General features: G+C 37.1%; 1 protein-coding gene across 1 annotated transcript in view; it reads right to left on the bottom strand.

The window, feature by feature from the left end:
• Nucleotides 1-21,322, bottom strand: part of CORIN (corin, serine peptidase) — a 125,686-nt gene continuing 104,364 nt past the window's right edge. The window contains exons 17-22 of the mRNA XM_072406258.1: nt 19,549-19,671; nt 18,008-18,057; nt 11,624-11,798; nt 5,873-6,144; nt 3,885-4,012; nt 1-2,609 (exon numbers count right to left, since the gene is read on the bottom strand). Of these exons, the coding sequence (XP_072262359.1) occupies nt 2,427-2,609; nt 3,885-4,012; nt 5,873-6,144; nt 11,624-11,798; nt 18,008-18,057; nt 19,549-19,671 (931 nt within the window). The 3' untranslated portion in view covers nt 1-2,426. The remainder of the gene's footprint in view (nt 2,610-3,884; nt 4,013-5,872; nt 6,145-11,623; nt 11,799-18,007; nt 18,058-19,548; nt 19,672-21,322) is intronic.

The raw sequence follows: 21,322 nt of genomic DNA, 5'->3' as shown, positions 1-21,322 counted from the left end.
TTATTAGAAATCTAAATCTCTTTATTTACAGACCACTAATAAAAAGCACAGGCGCTAGTTTATAACTGCAATGGATGTGGAAAAGCTGCAGAGGAGGGATGGTACGATTTCTTTGTTTTTTGCCATGTCAGACAAGCCATATATCAAGATTCTTTTCTTCGGTAATTATAAACATTCTGCTTTGTTTCTTCATATACATTCACATTTAAATGAGACAATTCTTCCTTGTGGGGTAGCTAAAATATTGTTGTGTGCTGTTTAAATGCATACTCTAAATCTGCCTATAGTGGTACTGATCCTATGAACATAAGCTGGAAACAATGAGATGGGTTAAGTTGCTACATCAGCCAGTGAGGATCGCTTCATTACGTTGTGTATGTAGCTATTTAATGATTTAGTATGTTTTTAACAGTAAAATATACTCAAATCAGTAAAACAACAAATTACACTTGCCATTTATTGTGTAGGTCCACCCTGGGCCACCAAAACAGCTCTAACACGTCAAGAAAAGGAATCTGTTAGGTCTTAGAAGATGTCCTGTGGTATTTGACACCAAGATCCTATCAGTAATCCCTTTAGGTTACATTGCCGATGCAGGTCTGCATTCTTCCCATAATGTAATTTTCTGCCTCCTTCCCAGGTAAAAGTTTCACCTGCCCCTTGGCCACCTGCATCATAAAAAATAAGAAATGATCCACCTTCTGCCATTGTAGGCACTTTTGGCGATGGACAGGGGCCAGCATGACTGATCAGTATATGTCACTCTGGTATACATTGTGTGTTTTGACACCTTTCTCATGCACAGCATTACGTCTTTTAGCATTTTGTGTTACAGTGCTCTTCTTTGGGATCGGACCAGACAGGCTAGCATTTTACCCCCCTCCCACACAGAAGCATCAATGAGCCTTAGGCGCCAATAATCCTGTTACCAGTTTTCCACTAGTACTGGTAATCTAATAACTTTTGGTAGGCACTAAAATCTGCATACCGAACACCCCACAAGACCTGGAGTTTGGGAGTCATCTAGCCATGACAATTTGTTGCTTTTCAACATCACTGAGATCCTTATGCTGTTGATTGTGGCATCTTACAAAAAAATTCTATATCAGAATAAGCTGTATTTACATGCTACATGACTGTGTGTGAGCCGAAATCCACCAAAATGTTGTGAAGGGGTTGTTAATGTCAACCAGTCATTAGAAAATTTTGTAGGTTGACCTGAGATTTGAGAAGTCTAGTTTCCTGCCTGTCAAGCTAGGACTTTGGTTTTAAAGCTTTCTGAAGCACCTAGTTCCCACAGATATAGTAATAAGAAATTCTAATGCTTGTTTCAGGCCTGCAACTTAGCCGTACTTAAACAAAACACCACCAAGTATCTAGCACTTTCAGGAGACCAGCAATGGTGGCTTCCTCCTGCCCTGTGTAAACATTTAAATATGCCTCACATCCACAAAGGATCTACAACTATTCCCCAGCTTCCATGGAAAGTTCTAACTGGAAACAACACAACCTTAAGACCAAGGACCAATGCTTAACAGGCTGTTCAGACATAGGAACAAGCTAATTTGTTCATACAATATTATACCTTAAAGGTGGTCAAAAGTGGGGTGACCCATTAAGGCTGTCAGGCACTGTTTGATTATATCACTATTTGGTTACACTGACCATTGTTTTAGAGTTACGGTAAGTTATGGAGGTTGGAAGTAAAGGCAAGTGTTAAAATACATAAATGTGAACTGTCATATCTGACAAACCTTTTTTTTTGGTTTTGAAGTCCCATTCCAAATATATTTCCACTTCCTGCCAGTGGTCTTGTGTTCAGCCTATAGGCAATAATGGAAATATCTCAGAAATGAAACTTCAGAGACAAAGTAAAGGTATGTAGTTAATCATATTTTAGAGTTAAACATACAAATACCTTTTATTTAAGACTTCAATAGTTCAGGTACACTTTATTCTAACTTTTTCCTAACCAAAACGTGGCAGGTAATTATATATATTGAAATACTGAATGTGGATTGAGACAAAATGATGCTAACATACTAGCTCTTCAATACGTTTGGCCAAGACTTGTAACTAAACAAAGATCTTTAATGTGCACAGAAGCAGCTTAAAACTAGTTTCATTCAATCTCACTTGAAAAAGGATTTCCAACACACATTTTCCCCTACGAACCCCTGTGCATGACAGCAAAATACACTTCCTGAAGCCCCGTGTCTTTTAGGAATGCTCACACAGTGGAACATAACTGTGACCAAATATGTACAAAAAGTTCCAAAAAATTGACTAAAATATCTAATATTGAAACCAAAAATATATAGAATTTCATAGATACACACAACAAATATTTGCACATGTAGAACCTCCATGGAGGCTAAGGCGTTTTCTGAACAGTCTTTTGATAGATTTCACTTTCTGTGGTGTCTTCAGTCAGTTAAAAAGCTGTGAATGTATATCTGTCGTTCAATCCACTCCACAAAATGTGACACATTGCTGTAGACTCCGGGTCCAAGAACTTTGGAAAAACACACCGAACCCCAAGAAGTGAGACCAAATAATGTCCACTGTCCCGGTGTTTGTTCACAGACCAGTGGACCTCCGCTATCTCCCTGTTAGAAAATAAGACAAAAAACACAGCTGTGATATATACTACACAAAATCATTTGTTTTCTGTATAGATAAAGGAAACTAGGTGGACAGAAACTAAAAGTATATCTAGATCTAGGGTTGAGTTTAGAAATATTTTTAGGTTCCAATACATTTTTTAATTTTACCACTTCCTGAAACTCTTACAAAAGCCCCCTTTTTAACACCAACATCAACCCTCAAACTAACCTTGTTATAAGACTAAAATATGTCAATGCAAGCCAAGGCAACAGGTTCTATAAACTACCCCTCTTCTTGTTTGCTTCTCCATTAGGCCCAGGGAAGAAGAAGAGTAATCCCTGTGCTTTAGGGTTGGTTTATGTGAGGGTTTTTTTGGGGTTACGTGCTTGCTTTAAAGCTAAATTCCAACTTTAAGATTCCCTATCTCCCAACACCCCCTAACTAAAATGACCCCTGGCTTTTTTTTAAATCCAGTTAGTCTGTTATCATTAAGTTAAGGTAATGTCACCACCAATAGCAGTGGGTAGTCCTTACTTCTGAACTAAACAGTACATAATAACATGTGAATACTAAAATGTAACTTTATGTATAATACCCCCACCCCCAACCCCAAACATTTGCACTTAAAAAAATAGAGGCATAAAGGATGCTGATAACATCCATGCTAACATACCATTCATGCTGCTATTCATCCTGGAGCTGGAGCACCATTGGCTTTAGGAGAAAACTGTTAGGAACTGTTCTAGCTTGTTTTATAAGGAGTTCTGCTTTAGGAAATTATAACCCTTTTGCGTTCATATTCGTTTCTGTGCTGGTACATCTGCAGTAAGGACTAACTTACCCGTTTTAAACAGCAACAAGGTTTGGACCTTCTGCTTAAAAATAATATGAGCATACTGTGTATTATGACAACTATTACACAATTGTTTTTTTTTTTCTACTGCAGCAAGCATGCTGTTTAAATTATATACATAAAATTAGTCTTCAAAGTCTACCGGGATTCTAAACAGAATAAAGGAGGATTACTATGAGAATACATATGAATTTTCTTTTGATGCTGCATTTTTACCCATGTGTCCAAAGGGAACTATAATTAGGATAGTGGGGAACTTATTATTTTACCCTAAATGAATAAAGTACTGATTTGCGTAAATGCTCCCTGTCCTTGGCTACTACTGTACTATTAGGACCTGCAGTGATGGTCCCCATGTTTAGACCACAAGTGTAGAAGAACTCTATGTGAAAACGGGAACATCCAACTATAAAAAGTAACTTACCATACAGGAGTCAACTGTACCAGATTCATAACCAGCACACAGCATTCTGGATGTTATTGTGTCAAAGTAGGTTCGGCAGTGCTCTAACGATATAATACGAACTTCTCCCTCCTGCAGTTTAAATGGCACTGAGGAGAAAAAAAAGCAGGATGATGGTATGTTTTATTGTAACTAATGCCCCTAAAGCTGAATCTCCCAGAGTGCAACTTAAACTCATCCCTACTGCTGTTTTTTATCGATTTTTTATAAATATTTTTCTAAAATGTAGCAAAATAAATGCTGAGCAAGGTAAGCAATAAAAGAGATGCAGTAAAACAAAGCATAAAAAGATGCTATCCATAACTACTGTAGGTGCTTCCTTCCCTCTTCAGGTATTAACATTTAGTTAAAAGGGGTAAAGTAAAAAAAGAAATAGTTATTGCCTAACATTCATGTCTGCTCTAAAATATTCTACAAATGACAGGTAACTTCAGTGCAGTCAAAGTACACCTAATAAGCCACATCACTAACATTTGTCATGCTCAGCATTTGATTCTAATTTTTTGAATGGTCTGTTAGTAATTGTTCTGCATGTATACATTACGTTCTTCATAGATAAAGCACAAAATACTAAGGTCATAAGGTAAATCATATTTTTCATAAATCTGACAAGTTAGTTTATCATTGTGCTCTATGCACACATTTATTTGTGCGGTTGTTGCATGTCATTGATATATACACCTACTTTTGCACAGAACTGCTGATTTCCCAGTGCAATTAGTTTCACACTGAGTACTGGAAACTGAAAACACATTAGAGTGCACACCCTTACTGTCTACTTAGATTCTAGTTCTTTACCACTGAACTTAATCCAAATATCGGTAAAGATGCCCTCTATTCAGGTTCCAGGTCCGTGTGTTTCAATAGCAGGATGTAATTCCCACCAGGGAATGTTTGAGGGAATGTCCAATTTCTTGTTTTTTAAATAGAGCCCATAGAGCCACAGTGAAAAGTATGTAAAGCCTGTGGAAATTATTACTAATAATTATTAATTATTAGTAGTAACCCTTATTTATACTCAACCGTTCTGTTACAGGTGCATGGGAGTTCATTCAGTCCCCGCAACCGCAGGGGAAGACTGGATGGGCTGGACGTATTCCAGCAACCTTTAGCAATTTTGACAAATGAAGAGAGTGAACAGGCATACCAAGAATGCTTTTTACAAAAGGAATATCGCCTGTCCCCTTCTGCAATAAAGCCCTGCCTGGTTGATTATTAAAATGGAACTTTTTAACCATTTTCTTTTTCCTTTCCATTATTTTTATTTACTTACAATGTACCTTTAAACTTGCTAGAACATGTAACTACTACAAGAATGGTCAATTCCGGAGCACTTCAATACACATTTACTTATTAGGGTAGATCATAAATATGTTCATGATAAGAATGCTTTTCATTCCACATACATATGTTTATAATAGTGGAAGACGTGGTCAGAGATGAGAGAAAATGCTTTGATTTATTTAACTGAATATTTAATTATATAATGTCTTTTATATATATGTTTATAAATGGACTGTCTCAGACATGCTTTTAATCTGCTATCATGATCAATAAAAACTGCCAAAGATACTTATCCTCTCTGTCATGCTGTACCTTTAGTTTATTTATGAAGTCAGATGTAGAGCACAATATTTAACCAAAACCACAAGATACATTGTTGACTTTTTCTAAGTATAAATTCATTTTTTCCAGTACCCAGGCATTGAAGCTGAAACTATCCTGTATACTTTTTTAGGTTATTTTTAAGCTGTTTCTTCAACTTTTCAACAACTAGACACCCAAATCTGGGTTGCTTCCAAGTTTCATGCTGTGAATCAATTTGCCCAAAGTTCCACTCAGGACTTCCATCTGTTGTACATTGCTTAAATATATACATATATATAAAAATATACCACAAAGCCCCACATTTCATGTTATCACTCTGCATATATTACACCACTACTTACTTTTGTTGCCCATATGTCCCCAGCCTGTAATATAACAGTATGTGTCTGGTTCTACCAGCTGGCCCTTGGAAGGTAAGCACACCGGCCTAACATAGCTGGTCTCCACAATATCTTCATTTAACTGTACTATGCTGATGTCATAGTCAACCACAGCTCTGTTGTAGCGTGGATGAAGGATTATTGTCTTGACGAGACGTGTCTGCATGAAATCAGATGGATGATCCAAGTTGTTTATACCGAATACGACTTTCCACACAGCAGCATGTTCCCGCCTAAGAAAAAATGACATGTCACCTTCTGAATATTATTCATATATATGCACATGCCATCACAGGGTACATGGTCAAGTAATTGGTCAAGAGGATCAATAACTGCTTCTGGATGTCAAAGTTATACTTACTCCAAATCTTTGATTTTTCCTTATTTTAAAAAGTCCTGAACAGCACAAACTTGTTTCTTTGTTTTTTTCAATGTGATGAAAAGGGTTTAAGTGTTTATCTGAACCTTAATCTAATGACAGTTAGAACTTGTTCAGAACTGATGTTTTTTTGTTTGAGCGCTTTGAGTGGTTTTACGACACCCCTGACTACTGCACTTTATATATTATATATTCTTGACTCCTGCACTTTATTTGTTACATACTCCTGACCACTGCAATGTGTGCCTATTGTAATTTTCTCCACTACAATCTGTGCATTGTGTACGCCTGATTCTGTGCTCTGTGCATTACATACTCCTAAACCCTGTACTCTGTAAGTTACACATGCCTGACCCAAACCCTATATAAAATATATACAAAATATACACTTTTGACCTCTACATTTTATACATAACACAAGTCTGTCCCATGCTTTATTTACACCAGACCTCAATCTCCCCTCCATGTGCTCCTCCTTCTCACTTCCTCTTTATGAGTATGTTGGATGTGAAATTCCAATGGACTTCAGTGGGTGCACATGAAGTGACATCAGCTAAATCCTAAATCATATTCAATATGGTTTTCTGATATAAATAATTCAATAAATGTAAATTATATAAATTCTCCTCTATGTTACATATATAATACATATGTAATCTACACGTAAGTACTTTTCTTTCCAAAAACCTATTCCTAGCAGCATACAGTTTACATTCTGTACATTCCAAGCACAGTTTTATGGTCCAGGAAACCAGCATGGTATCATACTTTGCTTTCTAGTGGTCATGTATCATACTGTGTGGGTCTATCTCTTCATAGAAAACAAACTAAAAAGTGCCATAAATGCAAAGGCATAAAACAATCTACCAGTGTCACAGATGGTCAGCAGTACTCTTGTATTGATCTCAACTTTGCTGCCTAAAGCAGATTTCCACATGGATGAGCGGGTTTTTGTAAGATCGGAGGTGTAAACCAATGTTTCCTCTCACTTGAAATAAATGATGGGATCATCACTTTACCTAAAAATCAATACTTTTCTTTATACCAGATTGCACAATTTCTTCTGTACTTCTGGCCATTTCTGATTTTGAGACATGGGTGTCTTGGACTGCAAGTCTAGTGACATTTTTTGTGTACTCCGTTTCCACTTGGCCATTTTCACAATACACAGCGTTTACAAAACCATCAAGGGGAGATGAGGCAGAGGAGTGCTAGGGCTGCAGTCTATGAGACCCTACGTTCTCATACTGAGAGTAGGATATAAGTACAGCGGGAAAATGAAAAGTATTGTTTTTAAAGTACAGGACAGCAACCTGAGTAAAAATAATATTTTAATGGGACAAAAGTAAAATTTGTATAAAGTCTGTTGAAACAGGCACATCCCTAAATATTCAAATTTGTATCTATATATGTGAAGAACTTTTTATATGGGCTTTATTCTTTCACTGGCTGAGTATGGTGCATATCATTACAGCTTTCTCATCATCTGAGCAGCTTTGGCCAAATAATGTGAAACACATAGGGTAAAAGGCCTTAAGACTTGGTGATTCTCTATGTAATATGTTCTCCTGACTTTAGCATTTTTAATACTGGAAATAAAAGCTCATTACATTAAATAGTTTGTGGGGCATCCCAGTTTCTGGAGCTTGTGAGGAAAGATCTATTATATGTACTGTATATTATTTTACCATATGTGTTCTGTACCCTGAAGTGTTTATACTCTGTTTACAATTCAAAGTCCCTGCTCTTAGGTTTCAATTGAACCTTTTTTTATAGGCCTAGGGCAGCGTTTCTCCTTTTTTCAAATTCCAAAGAACCCTATAAATATTGATTAGGTTTTGGGGAACCCCTACTAAAACCAATTTATTTTTCAATGGGGAAAATACATCCTAATTTGATGTCCAGTGGAAATATGGATCTCTAAAAAAAACATCATGCAGCTACCAAGTGGTGTTGTCCCCAGAACTATGCAGACATTATCAAATGCAAGGTCAATCAGCAAAAGTATAAGTCAGGAACCCCTAACAACTTCTAGAGAAACCCTGAAGTTCCATAGAACCCTGGTTACAAATGGCTGGTGTAGAGGTAGCATTTGTTTACACATCAGAATTTACAAAACTATCTGCACCTGGAGTTGGGCTTTAATGATAATCATTTTCCCGATGTCTCTTTATTTTATTTTCTAGCGTTTTTTAGGACCATAACTGGTAATATTTTAAAAGAATGGGACACTACAGAGAAACATTTAGGATTATTACAAAAGAGAAGAAATTGAAGTTGTAGACATGTGATGCTACCTAAGGGCAGAAATTATGCAGTCATTACCAGCGCAATTCCAAATTACGATCATATCTACCCTTACAGATTGTTTTCCTACTTGGATTATTGCCCTTACACGATGCCAATAACCAATATTAGCCTTTACTGCTTAAAGTTAGTTCACCGGGTTACTGTTTATTGTGTAATGTCTCTCTTTATATGACAAGTTACATTCCCGCTGCTAAATGTTGCATGTAATTATGTTCATTGCCAAAAGCTAGAAAGCATAATACAATACAGAAATGCCGATTATACTATCAATAAAAAAATAAAAAGGTTAGAAAAAGACTACAATATTGTAGTTCAAATAAAGTGCGGGAAACTATTTAGTGAAAATCAAATTACTTCAGTTAGGCTTACTGAGAAAAATATAGCCTTGAGGTTAAATAGGACCTGACAATGCCTAGGTAAACCTCTGGAGCTAAAACCTGAAATTTTTCAGCAATAAACCCTCAAAACTACACGACTAAAGTCATTCAAACTGCAAGAAGCATATAGTTGTAACTTAACATTTAGTTAAACCAGTGTTTTTCAACTTTTTTTGAGCCACGGCACATTTTTTACATTGTGCGGCACACCGCAAATCAAAAGTATTACAAAATGACACCCTGTAGCTTATTCTCTCATCTCTAAGAATAAACAAGGCACTGACATGTAAGAGCATTACATCACTCTGCCAGTCACTATAGCACAGACACTCGACAATGGTAATTGGATAATTTCCCATGGTACACCTGAAGAGCTCTCACGGCACACTGGTGTGCCACGGCATAGTGGTTGAAAATCACTGAGTTAAACTATCTACATTATTCACAACTTCAGAAGCTGAGAAAGAAGGACACCTTGGGACACAAAAGATGTGAAAAAAGGGGTGGCTAGCCTGCACTGAATATTAGGTCTGAGACTACTTATTATAAATAATGTACATCCATAGGAGATCCATTACATCTAAAGGATAGAAAAATAAATACACAAATGCACTTAGTTTAAGCCTACCTTAAATAACAAATTAGTTGTAAACTCCACATGAATAAGCGACTGTGGAGAACATAAACACTTTGGAGTTTAGTAGACAACGTGTACTAATGAGTGCAGGGTTCAGGTCTATGTAACATACTACACCACACATAGAGCTTAGCAGTCAGAACAAAATAATATACAACATAATGGGTCTGACCTATTAAGGTTCTCCAAGACTGGAGAAGACAGTCTATCAAACCTTAAATTAGTTTCTTAAAAATTGTTTACTATTAGTTGGCAAATGTTTTCTCTCCTCAATTGGATCTATTCCAGGTTATCTGGATTACCCATGATTTTAAGCAATAATAAATCAGGCACAATGTACAGAATAAAGCAGTAAGGAGTATGTCTGCTAGCACCCCAATATTGCTGGTCAGTGGGAGGAAAAAATGCCCTAGGATCAGTTGTTGAAGTATTAGGCCTTGGTTTCAAGGGAAAGAATATCCTGGTGGTGCCTGGTAAGAAAAAATGCCCTAGGATCAGTGGAAGGAAAACATTAGGTCATAGGTTAAGCATACAATATTAGGGACATGGACTTACAATATAGTGAGCTATCTAGCATAAAAGTAAGGCAATGGTCCCTGGGGATTTGATGTTAAAGGTGTGGGCTTAACATTCTTATACTGCATATAGGGTCCCTAATGTGGGACACTCATGAAAAAATCTAGTAAAATATGGAAGACTGAGCTCCTGTCCTGCATACTTGTTTCAGGTTTGTGACTCCCTGAGATCTATTAACCATAGCTATATTGATGCTGATCTGATTTTATTGTAGCACATTGTTTTAAAATGGTTGAAATAAAATGTTCTTATATGATTTTTACCTAAGTAAGCCTTTGAAAGTCCAGCTTTTCTGAACCTCTGTTCTTCTAAAATAATCCTCAATTTTTGGGATGTGGCTTTTTGTTCTTGTTGACTTGATTGTTTAAACAATTTCGGGCCCATACCTTGATTCAGATTCCCTAGAACTCCCTAGTCTGCAACTTTAAAAACAAAGACACTGCTGACAGCTCCCATTAGTCATTACAGGGTGTTTCATCTTTAATAAATACAACATTTTGGAAAAGCAGGACAAATACAAATGGTAAAGTGTCAGATAAATTGCTCCACGCCATTAATATAAGCTTATTAATGAGATATATCATAAATTGATTTTGTGTACCTCATACTACCTGTTTGTTTTTTTGTTTACCAATATCTAAAACTTTTTTTCAGGGTTGGATAGAGCAGGTAATGGTTAAAACCCCTTTTATGTTATCTTTTTCTTCCGTTTGTGTTTAATAGGACTGATATTTCCTCCCATTCTTGCCCTGGAGACAACTCAAAACTCTGGATTTCACTGTTACTTTTCAGTTCTGGTGCCAATGGTCTCCAAGACAAATAGAAAGGATGAATCTCCACAGAAAAAGTCAAACAGAGGTTCTCATACTTCCCTAAAAGCGAGTTTGCAGAACTAAAATCAACACTACTACTGTTTTATTAGATATTATTTCTAGAAGCAGCAAATATTCATACACAAAATGGTTACATTTTCCTAAATTCACTTTCTAATGGACCATGTGCTGGCTAGGAGGGTGCTAGAATCAGGTCCTTGCTGGGAGGAGAGTGTTTCTTTAATGTTGGAGAGAAGTGGATAAGCTTCTAATTGCAAGTAAACATACTGGGAAGATTATCCATGACAGATCAACTGAGTCTAGGTAAAGGATGTTTTTCTTCTGGGAAGCATGGCTTGGATATGGTCAAACTATGCATAATACCTGCTATTAGCTATAATGTACTGTGAAATGGGGTAAATTGTGTCTTTTGCATAGATGACATTACTTTGAGAGAAAGGCAGGTAGGATAATAATATGGACCATATGGTATTGCCAGACTGTGGTTGCCACATTTAGCACCATTTAAAAATGAAAAACATATTCATATTTGGTCTCTTTCTCATGTTTTGAATGCCAGTTGTCTAAATTAAGGTGTTCAATATCTTATATAGGACTTACCCTTCAAAGCAATGGGCAACAGTCAAAACCCATCTTTTTCCTATAAGAACACAGCCACAAATGTGCCCACTTGGCTCACTCTGTAGGGAGCACTGCCAGGGCCATCGCCCAGGTCGACTGGTTCTGCCACCAAGGATCCTCTTGCTCATTCTGGCTGCAGGGCGGCGTCCACAGTCTGAAAAACACATGCATGTGTGATGGGAAATAAAAAAATGTTCCAATGGTAACAAGAAGAGTAGACCTAAAAATATAAATAGGAAAACTGGAATTGGTGACAACTGTCTAAGAGCTTGTGAACCCAGCAATGGCGGTGGCCATGGTGGTGGGGTAATGAGTATGTGGTACTGTCAAACTAATTTGCTTTAAAATGGAAAAATCTATTATGTATAGATTTAGGTTCCTTTTATTTTGCGTTATTACATTTTTCATATATAAACTCAATAAACGTGTTTTATATCATTGTATTAAACATATGACATTCAGTACAAAAATTAATTAACTCTATTATAGGCTAAAAATAAGAACTTTAATTCTTTACCAAAAAAACATTGTATTTTTGATGGGAATTTGGACAGTCATGAATTCTATCAAAATTATGAGGTTTATAATCTGCCATGCAGGTGTACGTGTATATAAATATATATATATATATATATATATATATATATATATATATATATATATATATATNTATATATATATATATATATAAATATATATATATATATATATATATGTTTATACACTATTCACACCTAGACACACCTTTGCATCCATGTGATATACACAATATAATTACTAAAGCAGCCAGGTGACTGTAACCATTTCCAGTGTGTGAAAGTTTTCATTTAACCTAATGGTTTAGCTCATAGCAATTAGTCACATAACTTCCACAGAACTTGTCCTGTAATGTGAAATTAGGTTTCACCACTCATCAGTGCCTTCTTCAGTTCTTAAGTGCTATGAATTGGCTTACGACTACCGAGTTGCCTGTGTACCTGGAGGTTTTTTTCTCAACACCTATTCACTTATTTGAATTGAGGAAAACACTTGGGAGAAGAAGTTCTGCTGAATGTGAGCAAATTAGTATTTTTATCTTTCTTATCTTATAAAGTCTTAACATATTATGCATTGCTATGCTCAATATCATTATCTGTTTTCTGGCCTTATTTCCACTGTTTTCCATTTTCACTGTTAATGTACAACAAAGACAAGGGGACTGATCTACTAAAAGAGTTTAGGCTGATCATTTAGTGATGTGAACACTTCACTAAATAATCACCAGGAATCTATCTGCAAGGCGCTATCTGCAAGGGATAATCCACTGAAAGCAGTGAAATGTACTTTTAAAAGTAAACATAGTCACATGCAAGGAAATATACAAACAAGATTTTGGCTTGTACATGACTAGATGGATAAAGATGGAAGAGCTTTATCAGATTCACAAAGCCAAGTGAATTATCCCATGCACAGTTGGGATGAGAAAGCTTCCTCGCTGCTTGTTTTTCTTGGAGAGATTTTTGGTGCATATTGACAGCTTTGCAAATATGCTAGACTTTATGTGTAATAAACTTGTGGGTTCCTAATTATCAAGAAAAATTATTATTTTCAGCAATGACAGCCAATGAGATTAAAATAACAATCAAGTGCATAAAAATAATGATCCTGATGCCAAATAACTTTGTAAATTGAGCCATGTGTGCTAAATAAAGTTACCAAGTGATATGAAAAAAACAGCCTGGCCTCTATGTCCCCTTGGACTGAAATAATATACTCATTGGAAAGGTAATTTACAAACTCCAAGGAGACTACAAGGGTAACATGATGTATATGCCTGTTACTAATTTCAGATAAATCAATAGTGAGTGCATTATTCCATCCCAAGATATCACTAGACGTTCCACATAAAACTGACATAGCCCACAGCTTCTGGTTTATTTTCATTTAATGTCCAATAGAAATCATTAGAATAGGAGGGTATAACCTTCTAAAGACAAAATGAACATCAATGGAAAACTGTATTTCAAGCTTTCACAAGAATGTTGGGTCCTTGAATGCTGCTGGTAGCCCATATACCCAACAACACTACAGGATGCTTTAGAAAGAGCACCTAAAAACAATGATACCAACCTAATGGTGATAGAGTATACCTCCTTGTTACCACTCTGCCTGCAGATCATCTGCTCAGCATGTTGAAGCATCACCTGCATCCCTGTAGCCATGAAATTTCCACTATGCTCAGCATCCCCTGCACAGAAAATGTGCACAGCTGAAGGGGACTCTGGAGTAGATGCTGCAGCCAGTATACAGGTTGTTCAGTCCTGTCCTGCCATTGACTCTTGGGCCTTTTTAAACCTCTCCAGTTTCAGACTCAGGTTGCTGGATCCTCAGTACACTTCTTGTCTCTCTGGATTTTATGTGTTTAACCTTGGCCTGTTACCTGATTCTTGCCTTGCCTTGCCTGCTGCCTGTCCTGACCTAAGCCTGTTACCTGACCTTGCTTTGCCTGCTGCCTGCCCTGACCTTGGCCAGTCCAGTTACCTTGATTTGACTTGTTGTTTTCTGGCCTCATCACCGTTCCCAAGTAGAAGTCTTCTGAGCTGTGTCACACCCTGGTGGGGAGAGCCTGGGGACCACATCCTGGGGACCCCCTTGCAGCAAAGCAGTCTGGTGTCCACTAGGGTCACCAACCCATCACTCCTTGCGGGGTGTGCTGGTGAAGACCTCGGAGGTCACTTAGATTCTGTGCCTCAGGGAATCCTGCGTTATCTGCCGGGGGTGGCAACACGTAACACTCCTTCTGTATCACATACAGCCAAAATGGTAGAACATGAATTTAGGGTTTTTGTTATCAAAGTTGCTTGCCCCATGTTGCTACCTCCTACCCAATGAAAATAGTGAAGGTTTAAAATTTACTTAAATAAAACAAGACAATTTGGAGTTGAATAGGAAGTATTATAACTGCAGTTTTTCCAGTTATTCAAAGTGCTAAAAAATAACTGGGGGAACTAAAGTACAGAATCCTGTGCTCCTCCTCTAGCAAATATCTTTGGAATTTAGCCACTGCTTTGTCAACATTAAGATATATGCCTATGACTTTTTTGGATAGAGTGGGGAAGCATAAGAACCCTTGCCAGGTTGTATTGGTATCAGTAAGAGAGAAGTAACCTCACTTCCTGTTCAGATGACAATTTTTTAACAGGCAAGAATTGAATGTACCTTTCCAACAACAACACAAACTACAACAAATCGCTTTATTTAGTGGAGTACAGAAAGGTCAGAACCAGTCAGATTTTTTTATTTCTATAGTCAGATTTTTTTATTTCTGCTCCTGCAGGCAACTAGCATTTTTAAAAAGACGGCAATAAGTGGAATCACTTGTAAACATTTTAGAGAAAGAGGGGCACAACTTCCCGTCTCACAAAAAGTACTAGTCAGATCTCTGAAATACTAGTTATTGTACTTATTGATGGAAAGCCCATGGACAGGATTTGGACTGTGCATCTGTACCATATTAATCCTAGTCATCATTGTTATGTATGTCTGGATTGGATCTATAAAACATGCAGTTTTCTTAAAGATTGTCCTGATTAATCATTCAATAATAAAGAAAACCTGCAGAGAATAAAAAGGTACAGATGTAAATCTTCTTATCCTTGCCATTTTTCGAGATGCATTCTTCCTCGAGCGAAGCTTGATATCAGAGATAAATCTTCCTTAGGACTAACACTGACTTCTAATTTCGGTTCCTAAACAATAAGGACAGACTTTGTACTATTATTATTATTGTAGTGTTGCATCCAGCCAATTCATTCTGATTAATGTATCCCATGTCAGACTAATTCATTTATTTAAAAGGCTTTTCGGCCAAGGGTTGTCTTTTTGCTGTACCTGACCTGATTGTAACTGAAATATGTCTGCTTTTTAAGCAATTTAATTGCAGACACAGTACTGTGAATTCTGATTTAAGTTTCATTTTCTCCTCTCTCTTCTGCATTTGATCTTTCTGAATCCCTCAAGAAACATCGGACAGCTGACCCTTGTTTTTTTTTTTTTTAAATAGACCAACAGCACTGACCTCTGTTCTGTCCTCTGCATGGTATTCCGAGTGTAAGTGGAGCAAGTCCCTAACAGGCTGAAATTGTATAACTGCATGACTAATGGACTGGCAAAGTTATTGCTATTAAAATGTTCATTGGTTTCCTACAATATCATTATCATCATTATCTAGCTGTTTGAACACAATAACATGCATCTCTGCCAAAGAAATGAGATTATGAGGATTTTATGTCTATACATATTAACAGTTTCTATTATGCTGATTAGCTAGGAAAAAACCATTTGGATTATTTTTAAAATCACAATGATTTAACCTCTTACAGACATTCTGTGTGTAACAATAAGGTAATATGATTTGTTGGGTCCATAATGAATGTTGCAAATTTTTATAACCGTATATGCTGGAATATAAACTGATCTGAATATAAGCCGTGACACTTACTTTTACGTAAAAAAAACCAGGATATGGGAGCACATGCGCGGGTCTGACAAATGGCTGTTTCCTGAGTCGGCTCCGCACTACACCGGGACTTAAAAGGCTTTAATGGGCGCATCAGTCGGCCATTGTGGTCCCAGGAGGCTTCATAAGCTTGGCAGCATTGGTGCATGGTAGGAGGAGAAGGTTCCGGATGCCTACCCGCAGCAAACAGCGGCAATCTCACGCGACAGTGAAGGCAGCATTAGCCTGCATGTCAGCTAAGATGGCGGATTCCTCCCCTGCCACGAGTCAGGAGGGAGGTGAAGGTTCTATCGAGCCGGATCAAGAAAATATTCCTCGCTATTTATTTTGTTGTGGGGGAATATGTCTGATGATGTCTTTGGGGTGATAGAGGTTTTGATGTCTACTCTTGGTTGCACTATTTTTTAAGCCACCATGTAAGGGGGGTGCGGGGTGGGAGTAGGTATCAACCCTGTGCCCAATCCCTCCTTTTGTATCCAATTGTAGGTAGGGAGCATATAGTTTATATGTTTTTGGTAGTTTTTTTACTGATCGTAACGGGAGGCATATGCTGTGTGTACAATGTAACCATACTTTCCCTCAACGTGCAAGGATTTAATTCTCCAGCTAAGTGGTCACAGGCCTTCCAGTTCTTCCATGCACATAAAGCTGATATACTATATCTCCAGGAAACGCATTTTTCTACCTCGTCTTGCCCAGGATAATTCCATGCATCTTATTCTACGGTATACATGGCTAATGCAATGGTGAAACACAGAGGCACATTTATTGGTTTCCAGAAAACTGTCACTTTTCAAATAAATGCTAAAGTGGCCGACTCGGAAGGCCATTATCTCATCCTTGTCGGTATTCTAAATGACGCTGAAGTTACTCTAGTGTCTTACTATGCACCTAATGATAACCAGTTGTCCTTTTTTACTCGGCTTATACAAGTATTACACAAACACATGCAGGGTACTCTGGTGCTATGTGGCGATACCACTGTCCGCCTGATGCCGTGGCTGTATAGGAAGGGAGTGTCTACTACGCCTGGTAAACCTAGGGATACCACCTCCTCTACCTCACTGCTTGAATTATTTCGTTCTGAGATGTAAACATTTGCGCAAGTTAAACCAGGCACCTCAATCTTTTGACGAGGCAGCTATGGACAGGTTTCTTGAAAGTATATCCCTGCCTACAATCTCTGCACCCATGCAGGAGACTATGGAAACCCCCATTACCCTGTTTGAAGTGACCCGGGCTATTGAGAGACTTAAGCCCAACAAACGGCGGGACCAGATGGGTTCAGGGCAACATACTATAAAAAATATCAGCATGTGCTGGGACCTCATCTAGTAGAGGCATTCAATGCTATTCTCCGGGGAGGTGGTTTGGATATTAGAACTTCTGATGCAACTATTAGCATGTTGCCAAAACCCTTTTCATACTCGACAGCCTGATCCAACTACAGGCCGATTTCCCTCCCCAACCTGGATGCTAAGCAGATGACCTGCCCCTCTCTCTCTCTCTTGACTAAGTCTTTGTGAAAAATATTACTTTCTGATGGTCATTTTTTGCAGCAAGAATGTAATGCCTTGAGAGCAAAGTAAAAGTAGTGCAGTACAAATTTGTATACGAATTTTGTATAAAAAGACCCCTTAGTTTTTCAGACCCTAAGACAACCACAGACATGAGATGATGTTTAGAGGAACAAATGCGATATGAATGTGTTTGTTTCTGCAAAACAAGTTAAAATCATCCCCGACCAATACTTTCTTTATTTTGAGAAAACAATAGTAAATGGCCAGGACAGTTCATAGATTGCTTAGTCAGGAGGTGTTTCTGCAGAAGTATTTAGTTCTGAAAATAACATTATGTTTATTTACCTTCCTTGGTGCATAGAAGGGAAATTTTGCTTCTGCTCTCACATGGTTGCCTAGAAAAAAAAGGAAAATTCTCATAATGATAAAGAAAATGATTGGGTTTGTATGTTAGGATATGGTAACAGGGACAGGTGTCTTGATCTATAAGGTACACGAAATATATTTATTTCTATTATAGTGTTTTAACTTTAGTATCACCATATTGTTGGTACTAAAAACATAAAAGCACAATATATTCTTCCTTCATGTAAAATGATGAAATTTAATTTTAAAGCTGAAATTCAATTTTAGATAACTTTCCCCTCCTCCCAAGTCCCCCATTCTTTCCACAAACACACAAAAAAAAAAAAAACTGAGGTGCCGCCATCTTTACCCAATCCTCTTCCTGGAGTTGGGTCTTCAACCAACTGGATTGGCTGTGATTACATGGGAATTCATTCAGTTCCGGCAGCCACAGGGGAAGACAGGATGTGTGATGGGTACCCCAGCATCCTACGTTGATGGAGATGGAAATATGATGGAAATAGTGATCAGGCAGGTAATTATGTTTGATTGCAGAAGGGACATCGTCTGTCCCTTTTTGCAATAAAGTTCTGCCTAATAACTCATTTTCAAAGAGGGTAGACTAAGATCTAGGCTTTCCATCCTAGTAAAATAGGGGTGCCTTTCTATGTCTGTTCTGTAATACATTGAAAACACCAGTTGATTTTGGCAGTAGAATCATTAAAATGCTTTTCCTATGGTGTATAATACATTTTAAACTACAGTAAAAGCGAATATTCCTATCACTGATTGAAAGAGGAGCTGGCAAATTTGTGTCCAACTAATTCCTACATATTCTACTTAATTTAACTTGCACCATGTCTTACAGCCTATTTGTTTCCATCCATCATGCACCAAATATTAAGAGTATATTTGTTCACATAGAAGCAAAAAGTCAGCCTTTTCTGTAAGACCAGCTACAGTGTGGTTCACTGGTAGTTTTTATATTCAATGTTCTTTCTAGCTATTAAAGGGTGTGAAAGTCTGCTGTAAACACGCAGTGACAAGCAATTTACTCAGCCAATTTCCTTACTTTCCTTCCACCTGGACAGACAATACCATAAAGGGTCACACCACATATTTTTACAAGACTAATTCCCAGAAGTCAAACACAAGTGTCCACCATTTCATGGATCATAAATGATCTTGTCAGTGTGCAATTCGCCTGCAGACAAGTGGTAGGACCCCATATGTTATGCCGGAAAGACAGTACATGCAGGAGTATTTTACAGAGTACTTACACCACTTTACGTCAGTCCCTGTTTTTAATGCTCTTAATATTCTTATGTCCGCTCTGGGTGGGCAAAAGTATACATGAGACAGTTTCTTCTGAACCTGATGTACCAGTATAATTAGTGGATTTATGCAGAAACTCAAACAAACCAGAGAAGAAGTTATCAACCCAATGCAATTAGAGTCTTGGTGGGAGATGCATCTGTCAGTGCTCCAAAGCCATAAACTACTGAACCTCTGTCATCAATATCACTTTTCCCACGTCTTACCCTTTTATTAATAGTTCATGAAAGGTTGATCCATTTTGTAGCTTCCAATCGGACTTTAAATGCAGCCAGTCATTGTTTTCATAATGGTGATAATCTGGTGTGACCACAGTCATTGATGGGCCCCTGACATAAGAAAAAAGAACCTGAATTATATCTTATAGCAGGTATTAAATATAATTTGTAATGACCTGGATACCTGTGCCTTATAATCCTGTACATTTCTATTTGCTAATTTTACATAATTAATGCTATATTTGATCCTCTGGCATTTTCTATGTGTCTAGAACCAAATTTACCATAAGGCACATTTGACCTGTGCCATTTGGAAGGAAATGAGTTGGGTTCCCTTTATAATTATTGGTTTGATAATATTTTCCATCATCAGTAGAAGAACACACTGTCATGTAAAACAAGAACTGCTCTGTATAAAAGATTTTAGTTGTGTGATGTTGCTTTAGGCACCTAGGATATCAGACAGTGCTGATGGAACCCAGTTTAAACTATGTACCCCAAATCTGCTTGAAAACATAAATCTTCAGAGGTCTCTTTAAATCACTTTAACTCGTGGTGAACCTTTATATATATATATATATATATATATATATATATATATATATATATATATATATAACCTTAATATGCCTACTAACATCTAAAAAGTGTTTAGCTGGACATTCAATTTTTTTTGGTGGAACATACACTTGTAAAGTTTTTTGAACAGTCACTTTAGGACACAGCAATGTGTTAAGCTCTATTTTTGAACTGGTTTTAGGGGAATAATAAAATTGAGTAAGTTGTTGATCACCGTTGCAGCTTTACATTATTATTAAAACTTTATTGCAATCTAATATTTTTTAGAAGTACCAGGTGGTGATGAAGGAGAAATATATAATTGCAAACCACCACCCTGGCTAAATGAAAGCAATGCTGGGTATTTTTTGTTCCTTCACTGGTCAATTCTAATTAATTCTGGAAAATACTGAAGCAGTATTCTTTTTCTTTCTTTTAGTTCATATGTTAGGTAATAAATTGTTCCTATATATTAAATAATTAAAAAGCAATGTTTAAGTGTGTATATTATAGTGTGTATTACGTTATATATTTACAAGGATGGCCATGTAGTTATATCAAATTCCAGTGAAGTCACTATTGCAACTTGTAGAGGACAGAATAAACCATATATGTATACAATGTTGCAGTTGACTTTTTTGCAATAAATGTTAAATGTTTCTGTTAATTCACTGAAGTAAGACTGTTTTCCAGGGTTGCAAAAAAAGTGGGAAGGGGGACAGGAGCTAAGCATATTGATAAATAACCACTGTTTTTTTTTTTAAACATACCTGCAGATGTGATAGAGGATCTGTGCAATATGTCTGATGTTTTTTTCTGCAAACTTTAAATTGTGAAATAGTTTGTTATATGTCTGTGACTTTCTAGAAAATATACCTCCACATCCAATGCTCTAACACAGGATTTTCAGCATGGCAAAGTTGTAATATAACATCCAGACAATGATACAGAATTGTGCTCTGCAGCTTTTCATAACTACGGGCACAGCTTTGTTCACAATTTCTTGTTAGATATGTATAGTACAACTTGGATGACACAGCCGCATTGGAAATAAAATCTTGGCACTGCGGCAAGTTATAGCTGCCACATGAGAATGATTTTAGTGCAACTGGCAAAGCCAACTGGTCTCCAGTGCCCAGATCTCAGTCTGTGTATTGCATGCTGTATTTCTTATAATCCTTACCAAGCTCATTAAATGATTAGC

Source organism: Pyxicephalus adspersus, chromosome 3 (assembly GCF_032062135.1).
Source record: "Pyxicephalus adspersus chromosome 3, UCB_Pads_2.0, whole genome shotgun sequence".
NCBI lineage: Eukaryota > Metazoa > Chordata > Amphibia > Anura > Pyxicephalidae > Pyxicephalus > Pyxicephalus adspersus.
This window is presented reverse-complemented; position numbering and strand designations above follow the sequence as displayed.